The sequence below is a fragment of the Carassius carassius genome, chromosome 2 (genome assembly GCF_963082965.1).
Source record: "Carassius carassius chromosome 2, fCarCar2.1, whole genome shotgun sequence".
Taxonomy (NCBI): domain Eukaryota; kingdom Metazoa; phylum Chordata; class Actinopteri; order Cypriniformes; family Cyprinidae; genus Carassius; species Carassius carassius.
Window position 1 is genome coordinate 13040104 of NC_081756.1, and position 27373 is coordinate 13067476.

General features: G+C 38.1%; 1 protein-coding gene across 3 annotated transcripts in view; it reads right to left on the reverse strand.

Annotated features, from left to right (window-relative positions):
• LOC132103278 (neuroligin-2-like) overlaps positions 1-27373 on the reverse strand; it is a 203882-nt gene that overhangs the window by 64761 nt on the left and 111748 nt on the right. For 2 of the 3 annotated variants that reach the window (XM_059508251.1, XM_059508259.1), the window contains 2 exons: positions 23195-23248; positions 7649-7798 (listed from right to left, as the gene is read on the reverse strand). In XM_059508251.1, coding sequence (XP_059364234.1) covers positions 7649-7798; positions 23195-23248 — 204 coding nt within the window. The remainder of the gene's footprint in view (positions 1-7648; positions 7799-23194; positions 23249-27373) is intronic. The other variant, XM_059508268.1, reaches the window with a different exon arrangement.

Consider the following 27373-nt stretch of genomic DNA (forward strand, 5'->3'; position numbering starts at 1 on the left):
CAGTTTAAATACAACATTAAACTTTGTTACATTTCTCCTCTCTCTCTCTCTCTCTCTCTCTCTCTCTCTCTCTCTCTCTCTCTCTCTCACACACACACACACACACACACACACACTCTCTCAAAGTATAGAATATAAATATGACGTTTTTTTCAGTTGTTTCACACTTTTTTGTTATGTACAGTACAGACCGAAAGTTTGGACACACCTTCTCATTCAAAGAGTTTTCTTTATTTTCATGACTATGAAAATTGTAGATTCACACTGAAGGCATCAAAACTATGAATTAACACATGTGGAATTATATATGGAATTATATACATAACAAAAAAGTGTGAAACAACTAAAAAAAAAAATGTCATATTCTAGGTTCTTCAAAGTAGCCACCTTTTGCTTTGATTACTGCTTTGCACACTCTTGGCACTCTCTTGATGAGCTTCAAGAGGTAGTCACCTGAAATGGTCTTCCAACAGTCTTGAAGGAGTTCCCCAAGAGATGCTTAGCACTTGTTGGCCCTTTTGCCTTCTGTCTGCGGTCCAGCTCACCCCAAAACCATCTCGATTGGGTTCAGGTCCGGTGACTGTGGAGGCCAGGTCATCTGGCGCAGCACCCCATCACTCTCCTTCTTGGTCAAATAGTCCTTGATGCCTTCAGTGTGACTCTACAATTTTCATAGTCATGAAAATAAAGAAAACTCTTTGAATGAGAAGGTGTGTCCAAACTTTTGGTCTGTACTGTATATATATATATATATATATATATATATATATATAACTGTAATATGCATTTCTCATGATTAGGTAATCGCGGCAGCTGTAGTCTTATTCACATTTGTTTTTCTGATTAATTGTTTTGCTCTATGAGAAAGACAAGGTAACAAAATATTCGGGCTTAAGCCCCCTTAGCCCAGCCCTAGCGCCGCCCCTGGAATGCGTTTTTTTGACGGCCTGCTAGCGGATCATTAGGGGCCGTTCACATATCTCGTCTTTTGCGCGCGCAAGTTCGTTATTTCCAATGTAGGCGCGCGGTATGCACGCTCATAATGGAAGCAACGCTGTCGTGAGGGTCATGTGACAATAACTAAACATTCAGCTTCATCCTTTCCCATAACAATGTTGAAAGCTCAGCCAAGATGAAGGAACAGCTGATCATAGCTGTATATGGATTGCCATTTTGAAATAAATTTATTAGCAGAGCTACTGCAAACGATTTTTTGTGCTGCAAATCCATTTATCCTTTGCTGAAATTTCCGCGTCTCCATGGAGAGAGAGCGCGTCATGGTTGCTTAGCAACGGCAGACGCCCCAGGGGCGCAACTGCCCGAGTGCTTTGGCGTTTTCCACGCATTTTTAGGCGCGAACTATTGCAGACAAAAGCGATGACCCTCGGTACCCCTCAGGCTGATGTTGATGTGATGTGATATCTGATCTAAGTGGGCGTGGTGTGCGTAAGGTAGAGAGGGCATGACTGATGATAGTGTCCTGATCCAGTCATGACAGCGCTATTCCTATGCGCTATTTTCAGCCTGCACTCCAGCTGAGTAATCAACTTTATTTTTACAAATAATTTATATATTTTATATTCAAACTGAAAACATGATGTGATTAACACTCAAGTCATTCAAGTCATCGTGTCTCAAGTCAAGTCAAGTCCCGAGTCTTTAACTTCAAAGTCCGAGTCAAGTCTCAAGTATTTTATTTTTTTGTCAAGTCAAGTCACAAGTCATAAAAATAGCGACTCGAGTCGACTCGAGTCCAAGTCACCAAGTCACAAGTCCCCATGTCTGACTCTCACCCAACACTATCACACAATACAGGCAAATGAAGAAAGTCAGTAGAATCACATAAAAAATGTGATCAAATGTTACATACTCAATAAAAATGGAAATAAATTTAATCTGGATTGAAATTTAATCTAGACCGCCATATCAAACTGAAGTTTCACTCTCTAACACTGTATGATAGGTTTCAGTTTGGTAACCACTAGTTAATGCATTAAGAAGCATAACTTAATACCAGCAAAATCACATAGAAACGTAACACCAGTAAATCAGATAGAAATGCAATAAATCAATACACACTGTTGGGAACGTTACTTTAAAAAAGTAATTAGTTATAGTTACTCACTACTTGTTCCAAAAAGTAACTGAGTTAGTAACTGAATTACTCTATAATAAAAGTAACTCGTTACCAGGGAAAGTAACTATTTGCGTTACTGTAAAAAAAAAAAGAAGAAGTTGCTAAATGTCAAAGAATTTTTTTTTTTAGCAGTTTTCACAAGTCAGTTGAAATAAGTAGAACAGACAGGTGTACATAACTTTCGAGATTTATTGCACGTCAACAGACAACAAGAGTTTTATCCTGCACTCTTTGTAAGAAAAGTGTTTTTGGCCACTAGCTTTGTAGATGCGTGTCACACATTACATGTACACATTACATGCACGTTCTTGCCTTGGACTACAATGAATTTGAAGTAGTGCTTATATCTCCACCTTGAAAATGCCAACTTTTCATCGGATTGCTCCTGACTCGCCATTTCTGCTGCTGCTGCGAATCTGTGTAGCTGTTGCGTGTGTGTGACTGTGTGTGTTTGGCGCCGCTGGCGCGTGTGTGTAAAAACACTGGCTCTGATTGGCTACCATGAAACACATGACTCTGCCTTAGCCAATCATAATCGCTTATCTCGTTATTAACCCACCTGCTCACTCGCTGCTCACTCGTTCGGATTGCATATTAAATCAATGCATAGTAATGCACCCCATTTAACGTTCAGTAACGTTAACGGCTTTGTAACGACGGGAAAAGTAATTAGTTAGATTACCCCGTTACTGAAAAAATAACGTCGTTACCTAACGCCGTTCTTTTAAACGTCGTTATTCCAAACACTGTCAATACAACATCATTCAAAAAGGGGGTAATGAAGCACAAGAGAATTAATTGAGTGACTAACCAATGCAAACCAAGAAACAAGAATTAGACCATTAAACAAAACAACTAACAAAGTATATTGAGTAGGGAAAATAAAACTTTCTGAGCTAACGGGGCAATGAGTTCACACAGTATATTCAAAAGATGTATTTGTAACATCAACTCTTGTAACTGTCTGCAAACCATAGCTGTTTTGTGGAACTCTTCCCATGAAAAACACCTGACTGGTCAGACAGTTTACCTGTGATTACCTTGATTTTGATGCAGACTTGACAGAGTGTCAATAATACTGCAGCTGATCAAGTCTGAATGATCATGGAAGGTAAAATAATGATCACAACTATTTCATCATTTTAATTGTGCATCTCAAGCCCATGCCATTAAAAAACAAACAAACAAACAAACAATTACCGTGCAACTACCATGCCCCAAATATACCAATTGTAATTTCCATTCCTAAAATACATATTTTTTGTCACTGTTATGCACATTTATTATAAACACAGCTCAAATGCTTTCTACTAGTGTGGCTCAACACATTTATCACAGTTTTATTACATGTAGAATGCAAAATGTTTCAGTACAAACATTTCAACCAAATGTAATTTATACAATATTTCAAACCTTTAACCCACTCGGGAAAATCAACCCATGGCAACAGTTTAAAAGCAGCCCAATTTCAAGGGGAAACAACAACAACCCTGCATCCAACACAAGCAGCAGAAGTCAGATTTGACTGATCACAGGTCAAAAGTAAGGAAAGAAAAATGGCAAGATATTGGAGGATTTGCTCCTCAAAAGATCCCGAGCTCATTGACAAATGTCTTTTAACGTAAGATGCTCCCTTTACAAAGTAAAAATTATATACAATATTAGAATATTGTTTGCGGAAGTGAACAAAAATCGCAGGAGCAGATGGAAGAATGCGGTAACGGTCAGAAATTTAGTGAGAGCGGGATCAACAATCCCCATCACGCAGCAGTGAGTCAGTCAGTTTTACTGATTACTTCATATAAACAATGTTTTTTTTTTTTGACTAATTTAAAAATTATGATTTTTCAATGTGAATATGGCTATTTAAGATTTATCAGAACACAGTGAAAATGTATTGATTCAATGGTTATGATAGGTCAGCAGCTGCTTTTGAGTCCCAGTTTGCCCTTCAGACACTTAGCAAGCCAGTCAAATGACAGTAAGCACAACACAATGTCTATAGCATAAGATATCTGGCAGCTATGAAGTATTAAAAAAACCTTTCAATGGCTTACATAATCTTCAAACGACCAACACAGTCTTCAAATCACCTGTGCAACTATACAACCTTTAAATGAATGAATTATGCAATCTTCCTAAAATCTAAAAATGACATCAAATTCTTTCAGTTGGATGTGGTTTGAATATAAATTGAATCCATATTTCTAATGAGCAAAGCATCTGTGACTGAACAAGTGACAGACTGTGTGCAGGCCAATGGTTTTATCTAAATTATAGTTTGATTCACGTCACTCATTCTCATTTCAAAAGACGGCCCACGATGATAGAGGATCTGCAATTCCTTGAATCACTGTCGCCTCAGTGCTCATATTGCTGGCCCCCATCCAGAATCATGATAGAAGCTGATAGTGGAGAGGAGGGGCATGACGACGGAACACTGCTGCCAGTGCATGATGAGATGTGCTGATGTTAATTGCGTCCTGTCACTGCTGCTATAAATCCTGCATCATATCTTTCCTTTGTGGACACTTGCATGCACCAGGTGTCCTTGAGGTCCAGATTTGGCACGACTCAACATAATGACTTAAAGTAAAGCTTGCCTTTTGAAAAAGTACTAAACTACAGGCTACTAAAGAAGCTATGATGGGGAACAATATTTTTATATATATTATCGTTCACAAGTTTGGGGTCGAAGGTGTTTTTAATGTTTTTAAAAGAAGTTAATTTAATGCAGCCTTGCCATATGAGAGTATTTATTTCTTTTAAATACATCTCACTGTCCCCAAACGTTTAAACAACAGTTATCTCAATATAGATGACACCATTAAACCAAAATTAAAAGATAATTTCTAATTAAATATAACCATTAAAACTAGAAAACACACCCAATTCTATAAGGGTTAAACAATGATGAAGAACATGGTTTACCTAAATATTGTTTAAAAAAGAAATCTCATAAGAACTTCAATACAGAGCCTCAAATAAATCAGTGATTTATTTTAGTGATACTGTTTGTTAACATAAAATGTTACCATAAAAATTAACCACCTAATTTATACAAAATGGTTCACAAAAAGTGAACCACTTGTTTCTAATTAACCAAATTAATCAGTTTGCAGTTAAAACTTAAATGTGCAGTTCAAATTGTATTAGAGAAAGAACGATTTAAGAGAGCACATAAAAAGGATTAATGTGCAAACATTGTGATGACAAAATGTATGTAGATATGCAATGTAGCAATGTCACAAATAGCTTTAAATGGGTCATGAACTGCCTGTTTTTTATTTTGTACTGATCTCTATGGTCCACTTAAAATGTTATCAATATTTTGACATCAAAAACATCATCATAGACGTAATAGGATATTTTCTGTCCTGCTTTGACCCCCCAATCAGAATGCTCTGTTTAAATGGGTGTGGCAGATTGTAGACTCTGAAGTAAACACCCACTGCTATGATTGGCTAACAGTTGTATATGTTTGACAGCCTACTTCCTTCATAGATGGTCGCTGCTTTGATTTAGTTTAAAAACGCATAAATACTCAATACATATCAAACGATCTGTAATAAAAGACAAAACAGTAGTGACCACGTAATAAAAACTTTTGTGGTTTTGTGGTGTGACATTACTGTTGGACCCAATACAGTCACACAGCATTGTCTTTTAGCTTCAATTTCTCTGAAAATCCTGCGATGAATTGTGCCTTGTTTGTAAATAAATGAGTGGAAAAAATGAAGAGAAAAAAATGAAGTGAACAAACTAGTGGGCGGGGCTAAACAGGCACCGATGTAGAAGCAGACGTCTTCTGCAGAGGCGGGGTTTAGCCCTCTATTATGTCATAAAGTGGCACATTCCACAACCTGTCAATTTGGCAGATTGGCTTCAATATAAGCTGTTTTTAGACTAACAAGAAAGTTTTGAGTTCTGGAACTTACAGGACATTTTTATAGTACAATGACCTCTTATATGTCAAAAGATCAAGGGAATTTAGATTTCTACTATGACCCCTTTAATGAAAAATATACACTGGTTTGAAAACAGCTTAGCTACTATCAAGCTATCAGTTAGCATCTCTACTTTTAGTTCACCACTAATCCCAATGCGGCTTCACTGCTTGTCGCACCAGACAGACATTTTTCATCAATATTTTACACACACACACACACACACACACACACACACGCACACACACACACACACACACACACACACTCTCTCTCTCTCTCTCTGCATCAATTTAAATTCATTGTGCTTTGCATTATATCTAGAGGGGAAAGTCTTGAGTCTATGAGAAGACAAACAGGTAGTGAGAGAAAGGCATTCACAAACAAACATAAGCACTCTCTTTTGCATGGCAGGAAGAGCTGAGCTGAGAGGCTGACATTTCTAAGCTTCACTATCTGCTCTAAGCTCCAGAGCCAAGTACATAACGCGCTAATATGCCAGAGAAAGTCAAAATGCTAAAGCACCACACCCAGGGCCTTAGAACCATCTGACTCAGCCTCAGCCCTTCAGCTGTATTTGTGCGTATGTTATATATTACAAGTATTACGAATTCAAACTGGCACCAACTTTTCTGCAGTTAGCATTAAAGCTTTGAACATCTCAAGCGCCTTTCTTTTTTATTTCCTTGTCATATATATATTTTTTTTATTAAGTGCAAATCTAAAGGGCGCCTTATCCCCGCTCTGGGCAGTGCCGCAGTTAAAGTAAGAAATGGAAAAATATATTTCTAACTGCTGTGGCCAAATAAACCCGTCAGAGCCAAAGCTAATCTGCATGAATATATCACTCTTCAATATTTCAGACTTGTAAAATAATAAAAGAGAGAAAGAGAGAGGAAATAAGAAACGATTTAGCACTTTAATTCAAAAACTCTTTCATAGGACCTCATATTACCCCTAAGAAACTCGCACACTTCGGAACTAGTATGCATATTCAGCTTTGCAGTCAAAACTAATGAAAAACTCTAAATACAATAGCAGGTATTTACCCTGAGGAGTTATTCTGATTCAGGATTCACTTTGTGTGACTTTTATATAATAAGAACAATTAAGCAGAAATGGACCTATAGACTGTAATTGGAGCACTGTGGGATCTGCTGATGCTCTTTTCTGTAGAAAATTAATGTCTTTATTTAGCCAGATTTAACCATTAACTAAAAGTTAACTATCTTTACCAGACCTGATAAAAGTAACCCCACATTAGAGTTGCGTGATTGGAATGTTGCCTGTTTCATTCAGATAAAAACCTTAGCTTGATGTACATTAACTACATGAACAAAACATGTAGCACTTGATTTACATGAACAGTTAAAATGAACAAATGAATAAAATAAATGAATACCAAAGCTGAGTGCATAAACATGATATAAAAAGGAGCATAAAGGCCTACGGAAAAAAAAAAACTCACTGCTAATTGATCTGCCATATGGAGCAGCTTCTGTGCCTCCTGCAATTTCAGACATGCATGAGGAGTTAATGGGGAAAATAAATGAAGTACACTTACCCAGAACTCCCAGCCTATAGTTCATGGTGACTACAATGACGTTCCCATATGCCGCAAGAACACTGGCGTCAAACATGTTTCCGGTTCCTTCCATATAAGAGCCGCCGTGAATGAACAGCATGACTGGTTTCTTCCTGCGGTCACGGATGTCTAAAAAAGTCAAAATGAGGGGAAAGAGAGTGTTGAGTAAGTGAGAGCTACAGAAATGAGTCACTTTGTGAAACTACACATTTTATTTTATTTTTTTATCTGAGGGTGATGGTTGGATCCTTAGTTTGAGAGTAAATAGCTAGATGTTAGGTCACTTTAGACACATATAAGTTCTTACTCTTCAAGATATAACAACACACACACACACACACTCACACACCGAAACAGATGCAGAGGCAGCTGCAATGAAGCGTCGCTATAGCAACTGCCTCAATTTGATTTCCCCATCTACCCAGCAGAGGCCATTCCATCAAAGTGACTTGCTCCCATTGACTGTTGCCATGGAGATCTATTATATGGACACACATACTTTCACTTTTCTAACCCCTTGGCACCTTCAATCACCATCTGAATCTCAGTCGATTTCATTAAAGCAGATAACTGATGAAGTCCAGCGCTCCAAGATGCAGCAGGAGCCAACACACACAAAAACATAAATGTATCCAAAGCGTTACTACTGTAGATTAGAGCATCAAACAGACAGACAGTCAAGAAGGATCACTAACTTATTCGTCCATAAAACACATACAGACAAATACTGTCATACCTGACTAGACAGACACAAAGATGCTGTGACATGAACACACATTTTCAAACTGTGTGATTCCAAATGTCACATGAGCCACACATTTGTTTCAATCATGGTCAAACCAGAACACTTTTCCAAAGTGCACAGGCTCCAAAATGAACTCTGTCATCAAACCTGCCAATGGAAAATACTTCCTGAAACTGTATTGTCATAGTTATAGTTCACACAAAAATGAAAATTCTGTTATCATTTACTCCATACTACAGAATTTACTCCATAGTGGGAAAAAATACAATGTAAGTCAATGACTACCGTCAACTGTTTGATTACCAATGACGAGAGAATATTCTTGGGTGAATATTTCTAGGTGAACTATCGCTTTAAGACCAAGGAATAATCATACTGAATCAATTACATTTTAAATTCAATTAATTGAAGACATTTTGATTTTGTTGCTCATATAATATTGGTGGTTGGAAAAACGTTAATCAGACTGATAAATACAGTGATAGAAAAAATTATAGATTGAACTAAAGACAGAATGATAGAATGATAAAACAAACAATAGAACAAGTGAATGATCGATAGATGCAATGAATGATAGATAGAACATAGACGGACCAAACAATAGATAGAACGAACAACAAGTCGAACAATAGATAAAACAAATGATAAATAGACCGAATGATAGGTATGATGGATCAAACGACAGAAGGATAAAACAATGGATAGAGATCTATCGATTGATCGGTCGATCAGTCAGTCTGTCTGTCTGTCTATGTTTTGGTGTTTGGAGGAAAAAGTTATATAGCCATCATAAACTTATTTTGTGTTGCAAAATAAGTAATACGTTTTATGTTGCAGTTCCTAAAAGTCCCTACCCTCAGTAGTACCTTTTTTAAATATATTATTTAACCTGCAAAGCCATTTGTACCTGCATGAATTGTTTGACGGGTGTTAATTTTGGACCCTGTGCATGCACATCATCACATGTCCCCAAAGGCAGCATTCAAACACTCAATCAGTACCGTACATCTGTGTTCATCGTGATTCATTTTCAACCTGTTTTTCCTCACTGCCTCTATCCCTTTTGATAGATTCATTTCGAGTCTCAATGTGTTCTGTCTAATAATCACCAAAACATCCTGTTCTTTTATTTTGCCCCCTGGTGTCCTGCGTCCTCACACTGAAATATACCATAAAATTGGTGTATAAAGGCAGGACGAGTATTGCAAGCACACTGAGAGATGGAGGGAGAGAAAGAAAAACATGGAGATTAGAAGGGAGGAAACAGAGGCCGGTATTGAGGAAAAGTAGGAGAGGGTGTGAAAAGGAATGATCTAAAAACAAAAAATAAATTAAAAAAGGAACATGCATACTCAGAGAGAGAGGACCACAAGAGCTTGCTGCTCACCTCTGATCCTCTCATACAGAGAACGGAGACAATGGTGTGATTAGAAACAAACTTGTGTTTACTGCTCAGTGTGTGTGGGTCAACCCACAAACACGTACACATTCTGCCATTATGTCCCTCTGATGGTGGCGAGCCTCTATCTCTTGTGTGAACTTAATTAGCTCTGAATCCATTAGACACAGCCACATAGACAATTCCTTCCTCTATTCTCCTGTCACCCGCATCCAATTAAACTGGTGCTAAAACACAATGGCATATTTCTCACTTGAGACAACGTGGCCCGATAGACTGGCTACCAAATTCCATCATAGCTAGCGCTTGTAAATTTTGTGTTTACTAGAGCAAATTCCAAAAACTTGTGATTTTGCATATAGAAATCTGCAATGTAGCCTTTTTTGTGGGTAAATTTGGTTTTGTATACAAATTTGATTAACAGTCCTTGACTGACAGTCCAAAAGATTCCATTAGTATTTACGTTGGCTTGAATGACAAATAGAATGATAGATGGACCGATAGATAGAATGACAGAATGATATATGGACATAAAGAATACACAGACAAACGATCGATAGATAAATAGACAGACAGAGAGACAGACATATTTTTTAAATATATAAAATATTTTATATATATATAAAATAAGATATGGTACCACAAATGGAAAAACCCTGTTTTTCTGTCATAGCTTTTTAGAGGACTACCTGCTATTGCTGCTATTTTTGCAGATGGTAAAGCAAGAGTTACTTTTCCTGGTTATAAAAACCGCAATGCTATTGCACTATTACAACATTTTCTTCCGTCTCATCGTTATACTGAATGAAAGAAGATACACCACATGATTGAAAGAATGGAGACGAGCACAAGAGAAGAGAGAGATTGCAGGAGGGAGCCTTTGGTGGGGTTGAAGGAGCAGAAAACAGGGCATTTGAGAAACCGACAATCAACACTTAAACTACAGGCTGCAGTCAGACTGTCTCTCTTACACATGGATCAATATCGTAAAGAGCTCTCAGTAGGATAAGACAGAGACAGAGAAAAATATTGCTCTTATGTACATCTACTCTGCAATTGGGGTTATGAATACTTCATGCTGTATGCTGTCTTTAAATGCACATATGCAGACAACACTCATACACCGTTTTATTTCACATGTGCAAAAGCCCAAAAGAAAATTCTAGCATCATTTCTTTACCATTATGCCACACATACAAGCTGCTCTTTTCTATACAACTAAACTGGACATTGACTAATGAATGTCAAGCTAGAGAAAAGGATGGAATTTTCATTTTGGGGTGAACTATTCGCATACACACAGTTAAGCACAGCAGCACTGTTTACATGTGATCTCAGTTGGTCTGAATTCAAGACAGAAAAATACCCAATAACATCCCTGATACTGAAGAGAGAGGGAGGGGGTCAAATATAGTGAAAAAGAGAGAGAAGCATTTTTCTCTGAAACAAAGACCTCGCTATGTTTGCATCCCCACGCTACCCTCATACATCCACTGAAACAAGAGATCTATTCATCTTATTTATGATCTCCTACTATAGGACTCATGAACTCCATCACTTCTTTCTGTACACTTGTTTTCACTTTTGTTTTCCCCACATTTTAACTCATTTTTTATTTTTCAGCATTCACCACATCCTCCCACTTCTTCACTTTATTTAAAAATACACATCCCTCCAGTATTAAAATACTGTAATTATTTATTCACTCATATGCATATAAAATATTTATTGTTGAGCATATAAGGAGAATTTTCACAGTTCTTTTTTCACCATACAGTTTTTTTTCAAGCTTCATGTTTATTAAGCTCTAAAAGGACAAAAATGCTTCACAAAATTTGTCTATATGACTTGTAATCTATATAATAATTCTAGAGTCACAGATTATGGTTATGCTTCCTCTGTCAGCTATCTCTCTGATTGGATATTGTTTCGTTTCACGTGATAAATCTCCAGATCGTTTGTCCTCGGTGTTCCTCCCACACATCAGGATTTCTGATCCACGATCATGGGTGCTTCCAACATTCTTCTGAGCAGATTCAGTAACTCTTAACACACTTCACATTACAGGAAAATCTGATAAAATAATCTCTAGAACCAGCAAGATAATCGGGACATTACCTACAGTAGGATTGTTGGAAGGGGAAAAATCATCCCAAAATCAGCCCATTTATCTTGTGGTGGGTACCCAGCATTAGTAACCACTGAGGTGTTCATTTGAGAATCTTTTACCTCTAGCAATAGTTACTGAGTTAAGTGATCACTTAAAAGGAAGATTAATGATGAATAATGACTTAGAAATAAAAATAAAAATTGTGGCCTAATGGTCCAAAGATTGTGAGTTTGAGTCTCAGGCTGGCAGGAATTGTAGATGGGGGGAGTGAATAGAGAGAGTGCTCTCTCCACCTTCAATTCCACGACTGAGGTGCCCTTGAGCAAGGCACTGAATCCCCAAATGCTCCCCAGGCGCTGCTGCATAAATGGCTGCCCACTGCTCCGGGTGTTTTCACTGCTGTGTGTGTGCACTTTGGATGGGTTAAATGCAGAACATGAATTCTGAGTATGGGTCGCAATACTTGGCTGTATATCATGTCACTTTCATTTAAAAAAAAAAAAATACTGTATATATATATATATATACATATATAATATACTTCGGCTTCAGAAGACTTGAAATGTGGCACACAAATCATACGGACCACATTTATGTTACTTTTACTGTGTTTTTGGTCATTTTTGGAGCTTGGTTCCCGTGGTTACTTTGAAATTACTATGAGCTGCATACTAATTCTTCATAAAAATTTTCATATTAAAAACAACTAGGGTATACTAAACCTTTTAAATTTTTCTCCTGCTATTACTTGGCACTTGTGTCAGCACTTCTCTCCTTGACTTCTTAAAGGGCTTCCAAAATAGCATGCTTAAACTGAGCTGACTTGATTTGTTTTCATTTAAAGAGGATCAATTACTGAGATCTAGTCACGCAGAAGTTGTTCAACCGTGAATAACAACCATGCACTTTAACACACACCCGAATCAAACCACACATGAACTATCACAAAAAGCATATATGAAGGATTCATTTTTCAATTCCTTTCTTGCTCATTATTTTTCACCCTCATTCTTCTTATCCCACTTTCTCTATTCTCTTTCTCCCTTGCGTGCTCACTCTTGTTTGTTTCAGGATAATGGTGAGACCAACAATAATAGACTGGACTCTCCTGGCAGTCATTGTGGGAATGTGTGTTTGCCTGGAAAGGGTGTCCTAATTTTACCTTGTTTAGTCCCTGTCTCCCTTTTCTCCATAAACGTTCCCTCATCAAGCAAGCCCCATTTAATTACCAGTGAATTCTGAGGGAATCTTGACTGGACTAGGTTCATTAAACCTACAGTATCTACATCCACCTCTCATTTAGATTACAGAGAAGCGCTGTGAAGTGTACCGCTGTCTGGCCTGTTGACAAGAGATAAGCATCACTGACTGGTGAAACAGGAAAAAAACACAGCATCCTGTTCAAGCCTTGATTGGAACCCAAATGAATTGAATGAGAAATGAGCAAAAGGTTTCAGAGAAAACTTATGTGATGTTGGTTGAATCAGCTTTATTTCATGCAATGACTGGCAATTTAATGTCATTTACTGAACACTGCAGTTCTCAATGGAGAAATTGACATATATTGATCATGATTAAAATATTTTCAGCTTTACTTTATAGGGCCAATACATTTGGTAAATTTCAAAATGTATGTACACACAAACAGACTTTCCTTATAGTTTCAGTGTCTGTTATTCTAAATGTTATTCGCAATATATATACAATTTTTGCAGATGATATTGTAAAAGAAGAGTAAAAGTGACCTCTGACAAATTCACAGGTTCATACATTGATATACAGAATACATAATGTTTCATATATTCTTATAGACCTTTTTGATCTAAAAGCTTATGTTTAAATGTTTGAAATTCGTTTTACAGACAAGTAAAAATGCCTATGAATTTAAATCAATCATTTATGTTATTTAATTGTGTTAAATAGTCCATAGTAAATATTTTTTTAATAAAATAAGTGACTTTTAAAAATATTAGTTTAGTAATAAAACTCAAATAATGTAAATTTAAATTAAAAGAATAATATAGAATTTGCTATTTATAATAATAAATTGTGTCCAAACATACTGTAAGTGAAACTCATTTACATATCACTTTCAATTATGGACTATAAAAATTAAGATGCAGGTGCATCTAAAAAAATTTGAATGTCGTGGAAAAGTGCTTTATTTTTTGTAATTTAATTCAAAAAAGCTAACTTTCTTATATTCTACATTCATTGCACACAAACTGAAATATTCAAATAGTTTTAATTCTTATGGTTATGACTTACAGCCTAGGAAATAAAAAAAAATCATAATCTCAATATTTTCTCAAAGATCAATCAAAATAAAAATTTGAGAAATTTTCAAGATCTCCAAAGCAGGTTTAATTATGCACTCAATACTCGGTTGGGGCTCCTTTTGCACGAATTACTGCTTCAATGCAGCGTGGCATGGAGGCGATCAGCCTGTGGCACTGCTGAGGCCTTATCGGAGCCCAGGTTTCTTTGATAACGGCCTTCAGCTCCTCTGTATTGTTTTTTTTCAGATGTTACTTGATGTTACGTGGATGGCATTGGCTCAGTGGTTCATGTAGGTTGTCTACAAACCGGAAGGTTGGTGGTTCAATCCCTGGCTCCACCTTACCAAGTGTCGAGGTGTCCTTGAGCAAGACACCTAACCCAGCTGCTCCCGACGAGCTGGATGGCGCCTTGAATGGCGGACACCGCAGTCGGTGTATAAATGAGTGTGTGAATGGGTGAATGTGAGGCAACTTGTAAAGCGCTTTGGATGGCCATGGGTCTGTTGAAAGCGCTATATAAATGCAGTCCATTTACTTATCTTCCTCTTCACAATATCCCATAGATTCTCTGTGAGGCTCCAGACCTTGATTTCCAAATGAAATGCTAAATTTACTTTCATCTGAAAAGAGGACTGTGGATGAAATTCTTCTGAAGTTTTTGTGGTTCAGGAGTAGTTTGGTTGGTTCTATGAATGTAACAGCTGTAGCCCTTTACCTGAAGATGTCTTAGTGTGGCGACTCTTGATACGCTGACTCCGGCTTCAGTGCACTACTTGTGAAGCGCTCCCATGTTCTTGAATCTGCTTTTCCAGACAATCTTACCAAGACTGTGGTCATCCCTGTTGCTTGTACACCTTCCAGTCAACTTTCTATAAATATATATTTTGATACAGCACTCTGTGAACAGCCACCCCTTTCAGCAATGACCTTCTGTGGCTTACCATCCTTGTGGAGGGTGTTGATTATCGTCTTCTGGACAACTGTCAAGTCAGTAGTCTTTCCCATAATTGTGGTTGCATGTTCTAAACTAGCCCAAGAGGTACCCAGTATTTATACTCAAAATTAATCAAACTAGTTAAAGGTACAATTTGTAAGATATTTGCATTAATATATCCAAAAACCACTAGGCTAGTGTTATATATTTTGTCCAGCTGATTACTAACAATATCTCTAATGTTTTCAACTTCTTGTAAATTCTTTACAGAAAATGTATGCTATTATAACGATCAACAAGATTAGTATTATGGGGCATACACGCCAAACGCGGGGCATCGTGTCTCTAGACCCGCGCGAGGACACTTCTGATCCATAGTCTGATCGCGTCTTTGCATTGACTTTGTATGTAATATACTCGTGCAAATCGTTGAACCCCCGTTTGCTATATATGCCCAATTATTGTGTTTGAATGGCCGTCAGCAGTTGGGTAGAAGACAACAAATCCCATCATTCCAAGCTCCTTCTTAGCGTCATCAAACCACACGATTGTTATTGTTTTGGTAGTGCGCCCTCTAGTGGCAGGTCCTACAACCTTTACCTTTAAGCTCAGAATAAAAAATAAATAAATAAAAAAATCATATAAGAAAGTTTGCTTTTTAAAATTAAATTACAAAAAATAAAGACATTTTCCATTATATTCAAATTTTTTGAGATGCACCTATATGTCTTTCAGAAAGAGATGAAACAGTTTAGAAGGTGTCTATTCAGAATCATAAAAGAAAGCCAGGAGTCAGTGACACCAAGAGTCTCTGGTTGTGCCCCAGCATATTTATTACTAATCAAAACATTTGAATGTTGGAGATGTTGCAAGTACACTGATGTTTCCCTCTTTGAAAATGTCTGTTGAAAAGCTTGCTGGTGAAACTCAAACATGAATTATTCTATTACAATGTCACTGTGATTTGATCAACACTTGCTCTCTCTCTCTCTCTCTCTCTCTCTCTCACTATGTCTTTCCCTGCCAGCTCATCTAACCTGCTCTCTTAGACAGAGATCTGACATAAGTAGGACATACTTGTCTTTCTCTACTGTAATGGTTGTATAGGTAAGTGAATCTCTCCTTTTATTCTATTATTTCTACCTTTAATGTTCCTGTCGGGCCACTTTTCCAGTTCAACACTTTTATTCTCTCTCGATAGCTTTCCTCCTGCCTCACTTTAAATCCTCTAACTTATAAAATGAATAAGCATTGATATTTTTCAGTGGTGTAATGTATAGGTAATATGAGGGTTGGTGGTGTTTGCCCCTAGGGCAGGGCTATTCAATTAGTTTATCATTTGAGGGCCGTATTATTAAATGGAAATTTGAAGGGGGCCGAGGGGGTGGGGGGCGTGCCGATTTCTTTCTGTGGGGCCTATAATATTAGAAATTTTATTTAAATGCATATTCAGCAGTAAAATGAACTAACATTACCAACATCGACATCTATAAAAGGCTAATATTAATGCTGTCTGTCAGTCGATTAAAAAATAAATTAACTAAATAATTGCATATTTTTCTGTAATTAATAGTAATTAATTGCATACTAATATATTACCTCCAAATTAATGTAGAAATAACATAAAGGTGGTATATTTTAAATGTGTTTAATGGCATCTCTTTACTAAGTAGCCTATTATTTAAAAAAAAGGGGCAGTATTTTTGATACCAATACTGCTATTGATGTGTCACGCTGTCTGGTCTCTGTTTCCCTGGGTGTCCACTAGTGGTCTAACTTCCCCATAGGCACCTCACCGTAGGCACTACAATTCCCACAATGCCTTGTCCCTTCATCACAGTAATTGAACTCCTGTTAATTGCACTCAGGTGTCTTCACTTGATAGTCATTACCCAGCCTATGTTAACTGGTCTTTTCTGTTTGTCTTCATGGAGTCCTTTCTTTCCGTCACCCAGTTTCCTCGCCTTCCGAGTTCCTCGTCTTCCGAGTTCCTGTTCCTTCCCTGTTTATTTGTTGGATGGATTTATGGTTTTGACCCCTGCTTGTTGATTTCTCTTTAGATTACCCATTAAAACCCATACTGCGATTGGATCTCTCGTCTCCTGTGTTTCACTGGGTCTCCGATCGTAATATGATGTCTCTATTAAATGCATTTTAATTTTAGCCATTAATTATAACCATTCAACATTACAGTTTGTACATCAATTGTATTTTATAGCTTTGACAAAACTGTGTGTTATTGTCGGTTGAAGAGCTACTGACGTTTGTATGAAGTGGCTCAGCGTATATAGCCTACAGTAGAACGCACAGCCTTTCAAACTATATGCCATGTGATGATCTTTGTCCAGTGTTGTGGATATCTCATGATGTTGTTTCAAATACATGTATTTCCAGATCATCACCTTAATCAGACATAGCATGAGTGAACGACCACAAGCAGGCGTGCACACACACACACACACACACACACACACACACACACACACACACACACACACACACACACTTAGCTAAATGGGGATATTACATAGACCTCTATTGCTTTATGTACAGTTTTATATACAGTTATACATTATACACTTATAATATATATATTAATATATAGTACAGACCACCTTCACACCTTCTCATTCAAAGAGTTTTCTTTATTTTCATGACTATGAAAATTGTAGATTCACACTGAAGGCATCAAAACTATGAATTAACACATGTGGAATTATATATGGAATTATATACATAACAAAAAAGTGTGAAAAAACTGAAAATATGTCATATTCTAGGTTCTTCAAAGTATCCACCTTTTGCTTTGATTACTGCTTTGCACACTCTTGGCATTCTCTTGATGAGCTTCAAGAGGTAGTCACCTGAAATGGTCTTCCAACAGTCTTGAAGGAGTTCCTTAGCACTTGTTGGCCCTTTTGCCTTCAGTCTGCGGTCCAGCTCACCCCTAAACCATCTCAACTGGGTTCAGGTCCGGTGACTGTGGAGGCCAGGTCATCTGGCGCAGCACCCCTTCACTCTCCTTCTTGGTCAAATAGCCCTTGATGCCTTCAGTGTGACTCTACAATTTTCATAGTCATGAAAATAAAGAAAACTCTTTGAATGAGAAGGTGTGTCCAAACTTTTGGTCTGTACTGTATATTATGTATAATAATATTATATTTTACACTTAGTTGTACACTTTTTAACCTAAACCCACCCCTATCCCTCACAGAAAACTTTGTGCATTTTTACAATTTCAAAAAAACGTCCCCAAATGGAGGTTTTTGGCGATTTTGTCAGGTTTTGCTCACTTTTGTGTACAAATTTGTTCCTGAAATATGGTTAAGTAGGTTTGTTTGTGCGTTCAGGTCGACAGCAAATCGGCACTTCTGTGGCACTAGAGTTCTAATATTGAATGTATGTGCAGTCCTGAACACTGTAGTGGTTACAGAACATCTCATCACAACATGAGCAACAAAAGCAAAGTTAGTTTTCATGGGTCTCTTTGCAAACTTAAATTATGCTACTTCTTATATATTATTAAAGTATTGAGTCGACAAAATGAGGCTTAGATGTCAAATATAAATATTCAGAATATTATCAATTAGGCCTAAATCTGTAGGCAAACTCTGACAGATATGCCTTTTAGCTGTGGGATCTTCCCACTTTTTTGACAGATTTGCTGTCAATTTGTCTTTATCTGAAGGATTGCTGTCTACTTAAATGTATAAATTAAACTAAACCAGCACTGCTTCTCACTATAAGCATCTTAAGCAACCATTCATCTCTCTCTCTCTCCCTCTCTTGTGTGTAGAATGGACTTTTGAGCATGTGATACATAATTTTCCATAATTTCTGATTATACTACATTGACTTGTTTTTGGTCACTTTGCCTTTTCATATATTTATATGAGGCTGTGAGTGACAATGAGCTGCACTACAAAATGTATTCTGTCTTATGGATAAATACACAAACAAACAAACAAACAAAAAAAGGCCAGCAAATTGTGGAAAAAGTTAAGATACAATTGCTGCCAAATGCACCACCTAATCTAGTTTTGTTATGCTGAACTATACAAAGTTGTGCTGTTGCACTATGGGTGAAGCATGTTAATTCCCTTAACCAATCAGCTGCTGATTAAAGTTGCCACAGTAGTTTTGTTTGTGGTAATGTGTTTTGTAAATCAGGGTAACCATCTGTGAAAGACTTGAATCGTAATCAGAAACAAGCTCTGAGATGTGACGAGGCTCTGGGAGTTCGGCTGAGATGTGACGAGGCTCTGGTAGATCTGTGGTGATTTGATTGGGTTCATGAAGATCAGCTGTGACTTGACTTTGCTCATGAAAATCGTTGGTGACTTGACTTTGCTCATGAAGATCGTTGGTGACTTGACTTGGTTCCTGAGGATCAACTGTGACTTGACTTAGTTCACGGAGGTTAATGGTGACTTGACTTTGCTCATGAAGATCGTTGATGACTTGACTTTGCTCATGAAGATCATTGATGACTTGACTTTGCTCATGAAGATCGTTGGTGACTTGACTTGGTTCCTGAGGATCAACTGTGACTTGACTTGGTTCCTGAGGATCAACTGTGACTTGACTTTGCTTATGAAGATCATTGATGACTTGACTTTGCTCATGAAGATCGTTGGTGACTTGACTTGGTTCCTGAGGATCAACTGTGACTTGACTTAGTTCATGGAGGCTAATGGTGACTTGACTTTGCTCATGAAGATCGTTGATGACTTGACTTTGCTCATGAAGATCGTTGGTGACTTGACTTGGTTCCTGAGGATCAACTGTGACTTGACTTAGTTCACGGAGGTTAATGGTGACTTGACTTTGCTCATGAAGATCGTTGGTGACTTGACTTTGCTCATGAAGATCGTTGGTGACTTGACTTGGTTCCTGAGGATCAACTGTGACTAACCCTGACTTTGGAGGGTTCATGAGCACCGGAGAGTTCACTGGAACCTGACTCGACTCTGGAGAGTTCACTGGAACCTGACTTGACTCTGGCGAGTTCACTGGAACCTGACTCGACTCATGAAATTTAACTGTTGTTTTACTTGACTTTTGGGTGTTAGTAGTGACTTGACCTGACTCTGGAAAGTCGACGGGGACCTGACTTGACTCTGGAAAGTTGACGGGGCTGGCTGCTATCTTGTGCAGTGTTGCTGGGTTGGTGGCCATCTTGTGCAGTGTCGTTGGGCTGGCGGCCATCTTGTGCAGTGTCGCTGGGCTGGCGGCCATCTTGTGCAGTGTCGCTGGGCTGGCGGCCATCTTGTGCAGTGTCGCTGGGCTGGCGGCCATCTTGTGCAGTGTCGCTGGGCTGGCGGCCATCTTGTGCAGTGTCGCTGGGCTGGCGGCCGTCTTGTGCAGTGTCGCTGGGCTGGCGGCCATCTTGTGCAGAGGCTCTGGGCTGGCGGCCATCTTGTGCAGAGGCGCTGGGCTGGCGGCCATAACAGGACAAGGCTCAGGAGTGGTGGATACTGCAAAAGTGCTGTGTTCCTCCTCCACAACACCCACAGTATATGCAGAGCTGCTCAGTTGGAGTGCCAGATCAATATAATACTGCAGAGTCCAGTGAGGATCATGCAAAGGCATGAGTGAGCCAAGCGGCTCAGATAGGCCACCACGAAAAAATATCATCAGGCACATCTCGTCCATGATAGATAAATGGGCAAACTCAATAAAGTTCTTCACATAGTCCTCGATGGGCCTAATTCCCTGACGTAAACGCATAAGTTGGCTTACTGGATTCATGGCTGACCTGGATTTACTCCTTAAAGCTGCTGGATCCTGGTTTGGCGAAGTCTTCTGTAACAAGGAGTCGGAGGCATTCGGATCCATATGCAGCATTTATTAAACAGAATGGTCATACAGGCAGAGATCAGGAATGGCGTCAGGTGTGTCAGGGATAACCAGAATCGTAATCAGAAACAAGCAGGGATCGGGACAGGCAGCGGAGAATCAGAGTCGGAATAAACAGTCCAAAGGTCAAAACAAAGGAATAATAAACACAGGAATAATAAACACAGGGAAAACGCTCGGAAATGTCTGACTGGCTAAACAAGACTTCGCAGTGAGTGAGAGTGAGTGTGCTGCTTTTATGTGTGTGTGTAAATGAGGTGCAGGTGTGGCAAGGAAATTGGCTGATGAATGAGGTGCAGGTGTGGCAGGGTGATTGTGATGCAGTGACTCATGGGTAATGTAGTTCGGGTGTGGTGCAACAGTTTGAGAGGTGCTAGTGTCCAAGTGACAACTGGTGGTGAATGGGTGGAATGGTCCTGACTGGAGTGCCCTCTACTGAAGCTCATGGGCACTCCATCTAATGATCGTGACAATAAGTCTCATATATACTAAAAGGAAAGACCCTGAGTGAGATGAGCCAGGAACAGCATAACCCCTTAACAGATGGCTTGTGTCATAGCAGTTAGGTCTGTTGTGGACAGGGATGCATGGATTCAGGGTGCTAAAGTCTTTGCTTTTCAATCCACCTGACCTGGACTGAGGTGTTGATAGACTGGTGTTGAGTGTGAGGTTGTGCTCGATGCTGTCTGGCTGAACAATTTATAAAGTCTGCGTGACACAGACAGCGCAAGAGACGGCGGAGAAATCCAGCATGAAGCTGTATATTTCAAGTGTGTGAGTGTGTGTTCATGTTGATAATGATGTGACACACAGCCTGAATAATGAGCTGGGCTCAGGTGGACACACACCTTTGTCTCGACACTCGGCCTTCGGCTGAAGCCTACACTAATTATGTGCTCACTCACTCGGACACATGCTCAAACTCGTGCTCAGATGTCACTCTTTCTCCCTCAGCAATAAATCGATCCTGTTCTCAGCAGCTTAACACTGCCATGTTCACAAATCTCAACATTTTAATGATTCATAAAGTTTGTGTTTCCAACTGAGGACAACCTCATTTTGTCATTTTTGCCCCATCTGTATTTAAAAAAGATAAATAAAAATGTCCACAGACCTAATCTGGCAAAATATTCTTCCTTATTTGGTAAACCAATTCATGAATAAAGCATATAATTACATAAAGTACATACTAATATGTTAACGTACAAAAAAAATTAAACTGTATATAATTATATATTTTATTTATGATTTGACAAATGGACAGACAGATGTCCTTCATCCCAGATTTTTTTTTTCCACACTTATCTTCAGAATCTATTAATGAAGTGGTAATGAAGACTAGTCATGACTGGTTTATAGTCCAGATATTCAGTACTAATTACAATCAAATGGGCCAATAATTCAGTTCTAGAGAGGCCACAAGCTTTTAAGGATCCAACCAACAGTTTATCAATACAATAAAACCAATGAGTGTCAATTTGTATGAAAGTTATTTTCAGAGCTTTTTCAATCCCATTTTTTCACATTCTCAAAGAACTATAAAAAACCCAGCAAGAATGATAGAGGAGAATAAGAAGAAAAAAACTTTTGTAAACAAGAAAGAACATCAGGGCAAAAAAACCACACACTGCTCTCAAGAAAAGAGCTAAAAAAAGAACTTTAATAGCAATATCAAAGATAAAAGATGACAACATGTGCTGATCCATGTGTGTGTTTATCTGTGTTTTTCTGGCTTTTCTCCCCATGGTAGCATTTTATTTCTTAGATTTATGGTTCGGTCTTTCCTACCGCATCCAGAGAACTATTCACACTGACAAAACACCTTTTTGTCTTTGTGAGAGTTGGAGATAAGTTTAAAGCCTAATAATCGTTCTGAGTCTTGAAACGCATCATAAAGCAACTGCTGTAAAATTGTGCTTCAGACAGCACTATCGAAGTATAACATTTCAAAACCACAGTTCTTCTCTCATTTAATGAAAATAGTGTTTTTTCTGCCACTTTCAGAAGTTGCATGTCTCTCTTCAAAGTTAAATGAGACAGTTTCAGCTCATTGCACACAGACATACACAGACATATATGCATACGTGGTTCATATACTCTTCATTACTACCAAGGAAAGGCTGTTTGCTTTTGTAATTTTCCAAAAAAAGACTTTTCTAAAAAAGACAAGAAAAAAGGAAAAACATGCAACAAAAATACCTTCATCTCGTGGCCGGTTCAGTGTTGATTCATCATGTTTTTTTGTGAGTGGACCTAGGGTTAAGAAAAAAAGGAGGGAAAAAGAGAAAAGAGAAAATTCAAAAAAAGATTACTGTAGCAAGAGAAAAATCAAAAAAAGAAAACAAGAAAGAGCAAAAAACAAGAAATCAGCAAGAGGTTATTGTTCTCATTCTGTTCAAAAGGTGACAAAAAAGAAAAGCAATGGCAAACAACAAAAAGCATCATGAACACAGAATATCAAGAAAGACACAAATCGGATACAAGATCAAAGATGTTTGATGTTAGCTCTGTGAATATTCTCTCTTGCCATTGTTCTGCTGCAGCTCGAAGGCCTTTCTTTAACACCAGGTTGACTTGATACCATTACGACAGGGGATGAAGGAAAAATCATTGTGGAGGAATCAGGAAGTAACCTCTGAAGTATGAAAAACAAGATTTTCCATTCCCATTCCCAGAGGTGGAAAGTAACGAATTACATTTACTCGCGTTACTGTAATTGAGTAGCTTTTTTGTGTACTAATACTTTTTAAAGTAATTTTTTAAATTTGTAATTTTACTTTTACTTAAGTATATTTTGATTGAAGTATTGTACTTCGCTACATTTTAAAACACATTAATTACTGAGTAAAAAAAAAAAAAAAATCGCTCCCTGGAATCTACGTCAGTAAATAAAGGGCAGGAGGGCAAACTGGCGCTAAAATCACAAGAAAGATGCAGACGGTCGAAACAGGCGTTAGTGGTGCAGACACCGCTGAAAACGAAACCCCGTCATATTCTGAAGTTGAACTCGAAGGAAATGAAGTGAACCCCTGGCCATATGTATGCTCTATTATGCAGTGTAAGCTGTACTTGCCTAGGAAGACCAAACTAGCAGCTTATAAAATCTCGACAAGACATCAACCCTTCGCAAGAAGAGGTAAGCTAAATAATTGCATCGTTGCATTGGTGGTTAAAATGAAGCTTTGACATTTTAGCAAGAGGTTTTGCACAAAATAGCCAAAAAGACAGTGGTGAGGAGTGTGCTATTTTTGTTTTAATGATGTGCGCGCGCATTTATAGTGCGTTCTTTCACTGTGTGATTCAGTCTCCTAAAATGCATTTAGAATGATCACAAAATTGAAGATATAGGGGCAGAAAATTCACATATTTATATAATTTCATATATTAAATCAAAATCACACAAAGAATGCCAACTTTTCCTCCAAAAATCATCATGAATATATACATACATATATATAACAGTTCAGTAAACAAGTTAATTAAGAGACTTGCGTTTTAGACACCATATTGCCTTTTTTTAGCTCTATTTCTACAACAGAAAATAATTCCAAACACAGCCACCAAAGCACAGTTTTGCGTCTCTGAGCAACGTGACAGTGTTTCGTTCCTGAATGAATCAACCGTTTAAATGATTCGGTTCAATCGCAATGACTCACTTATTAACAGTGACTTGCTGACACATACTGGCCATTTTAATTTCACATTTAAAGTAGGCTATCTTTTGATTTTTTTAAATAATTAATTTCTTATCATTTCAAATGAGTATTCAACATTTTATGTCTTGTATATCAAAACATTATTCATGCATTTGTAACTGCAGGTTAAATGCATTCTTGTCCAGCACTACACAGTGTGATACATCTAAATGCCACTTCCAATGAATCTTCTGCATTTCCTCTGCATTAAAAGATGAGTTTGTTGATACTGATTTCCCTGGCAACAGCCCAAATGTATTATTATTCTAAATAACTGATTCCTTTAATTAAAAACAACTACAACCCGAATTCCGGAAAAGTTGGGACGTTTTTTAAATTTTAATAAAATGAAAACGAAAAGACTTTCAAATCACATGAGCCAATATTTTATTCACAATAGAACATAGATAACATAGCAAATGTTTAAACTGAGAAAGTTTACAATTTTATGCACAAAATGAGCTCATTTCAATTTTGATTTCTGCTACAGGTCTCAAAATAGTTGGGACGGGGCATGTTTACCATGGTGTAGCATCTCCTTTTCTTTTCAAAACAGTTTGAAGATGTCTGGGCATTGAGGCTATGAGTTGCTGGAGTTTTGCTGTTGGAATTTGGTCCCATTCTTGCCTTATATAGATTTCCAGCTGCTGAAGAGTTCGTGGTCGTCTTTGACGTATTTTTCGTTTAATGATGCGCCAAATGTTCTCTATAGGTGAAAGATCTGGACTGCAGGCAGGCCAGGTTAGCACCCGGACTCTTCTACGACGAAGCCATGCTGTTGTTATAGCTGCAGTATGTGGTTTTGCATTGTCCTGCTGAAATAAACAAGGCCTTCCCTGAAATAGACGTTGTTTGGAGGGAAGCATATGTTGCTCTAAAACCTTTATATACCTTTCAGCATTTACAGAGCCTTCCAAAACATGCAAGCTGCCCATACCGTATGCACTTATGCACCCCCATACCATCAGAGATGCTGGCTTTTGAACTGAACGCTGATAACATGCTGGAAGGTCTCCCTCCTCTTTAGCCCGGAGGACACGGCGTCCGTGATTTCCAACAAGAATGTCAAATTTGGACTCGTCTGACCATAAAACACTATTCCACTTTGAAATAGTCAATTTTAAATGAGCCTTGGCCCACAGGACACGACGGCGCTTCTGGACCATGTTCACATATGGCTTCCTTTTTGCATGATAGAGCTTTAGTTGGCATCTGCTGATGGCACGGCGGATTGTGTTTACCGACAGTGGTTTCTGAAAGTATTCCTGGGCCCATTTAGTAATGTCATTGACACAATCATGCCGATGAGTGATGCAGTGTCGTCTGAGAGCCCGAAGACCACGGGCATCCAATAAAGGTCTCCGGCCTTGTCCCTTACGCACAGAGATTTCTCCAGTTTCTCTCAATCTTTTGATGATGTTATGCACTGTAGATGATGAGATTTGCAAAGCCTTTGCAATTTGACGTTGAGGAACATTGTTTTTAAAGTTTTCCACAATTTTTTTACGCAGTCTTTCACAGATTGGAGAGCCTCTGCCCATCTTTACTTCTGAGAGACTCTGCTTCTCTAAGACAAAGCTTTTATAGCTAATCATGTTACAGACCTGATATCAATTAACTTAATTAATCACTAGATGTTCTCCCAGCTGAATCTTTTCAAAACTGCTTGCTTTTTTAGCCATTTGTTGCCCCCGTGCCAACTTTTTTGAGACCTGTAGCAGGCATTAAATTTTAAATGAGCTAATTAAGTGGATAAAAGTGAAAATAAAATTTCTCAGTTTAAACATTTGCTACGTTATCTATGTTCTATTGTGAATAAAATATTGGCTCATGTGATTTGAAATTCCTTTAGTTTTCATTTTATTAAAATTTAAAAAACGTCCCAACTTTTCCGGAATTCGGGTTGTAGTTTGAGATTAATAGACCTATCCCAGGGGTGTCAAACTCAGTTCCTGGAGTGCCGTAGCCCTGCAGAGTTTAGTTCTAACCCTGCACCAGCACACATATCATGTAGTTTTCAAATAAACCTAAATGATTAGATTAGCTGGATCAGGTGTGTTTAATTAGGGTTATATCTAAACTGTGCAGGACTGTGGCCCTCCAGGAACTGAGTTTGACAACCTTGGCCTGTCCCATTTTTGACTCCCTCCCACTGTTAAAATGTAACTAAGTAATTTTTACTCTGAGTAAATTTTAAATGAGCTACTTTTTACTTTTACTTGAGTAGATTTTTAGACTGGTACTTTTACTTGTACTTAAGTAAAATTTCATTAATGTAATGGTACTTTTACTTGAGTAGAATATTTTTGTACTCTTTCCACCTCTGCCCATTCCCACCTCAGTCCCCCCTCCCTCCTCTGACGTCCCTTGTGCTGTGGTCAAGCTATCAACCGCCTCGCTTTAAAAAAATGTGAGAGGTGATAGAAAAGAGGACCTGAGGGAAGGAGGGCATAACACACCAGGCACGTGTTCGTGTTCTCACACAAACAACCTTTAGGGAAACAGGAACAGGGTGCTGTGTTTACACATACACACACAGTGTTGACTATTGTCTTTGTGTGCAAACTGTAAAGTTTAGCCTTTCTATACATACACGGCACAAAAATTAAAGTTTAACACCATCTCTCATTAATAAACCCTGAAAGTGTTTTGAATGCATCAAAAATATACTCATTTCATTTAA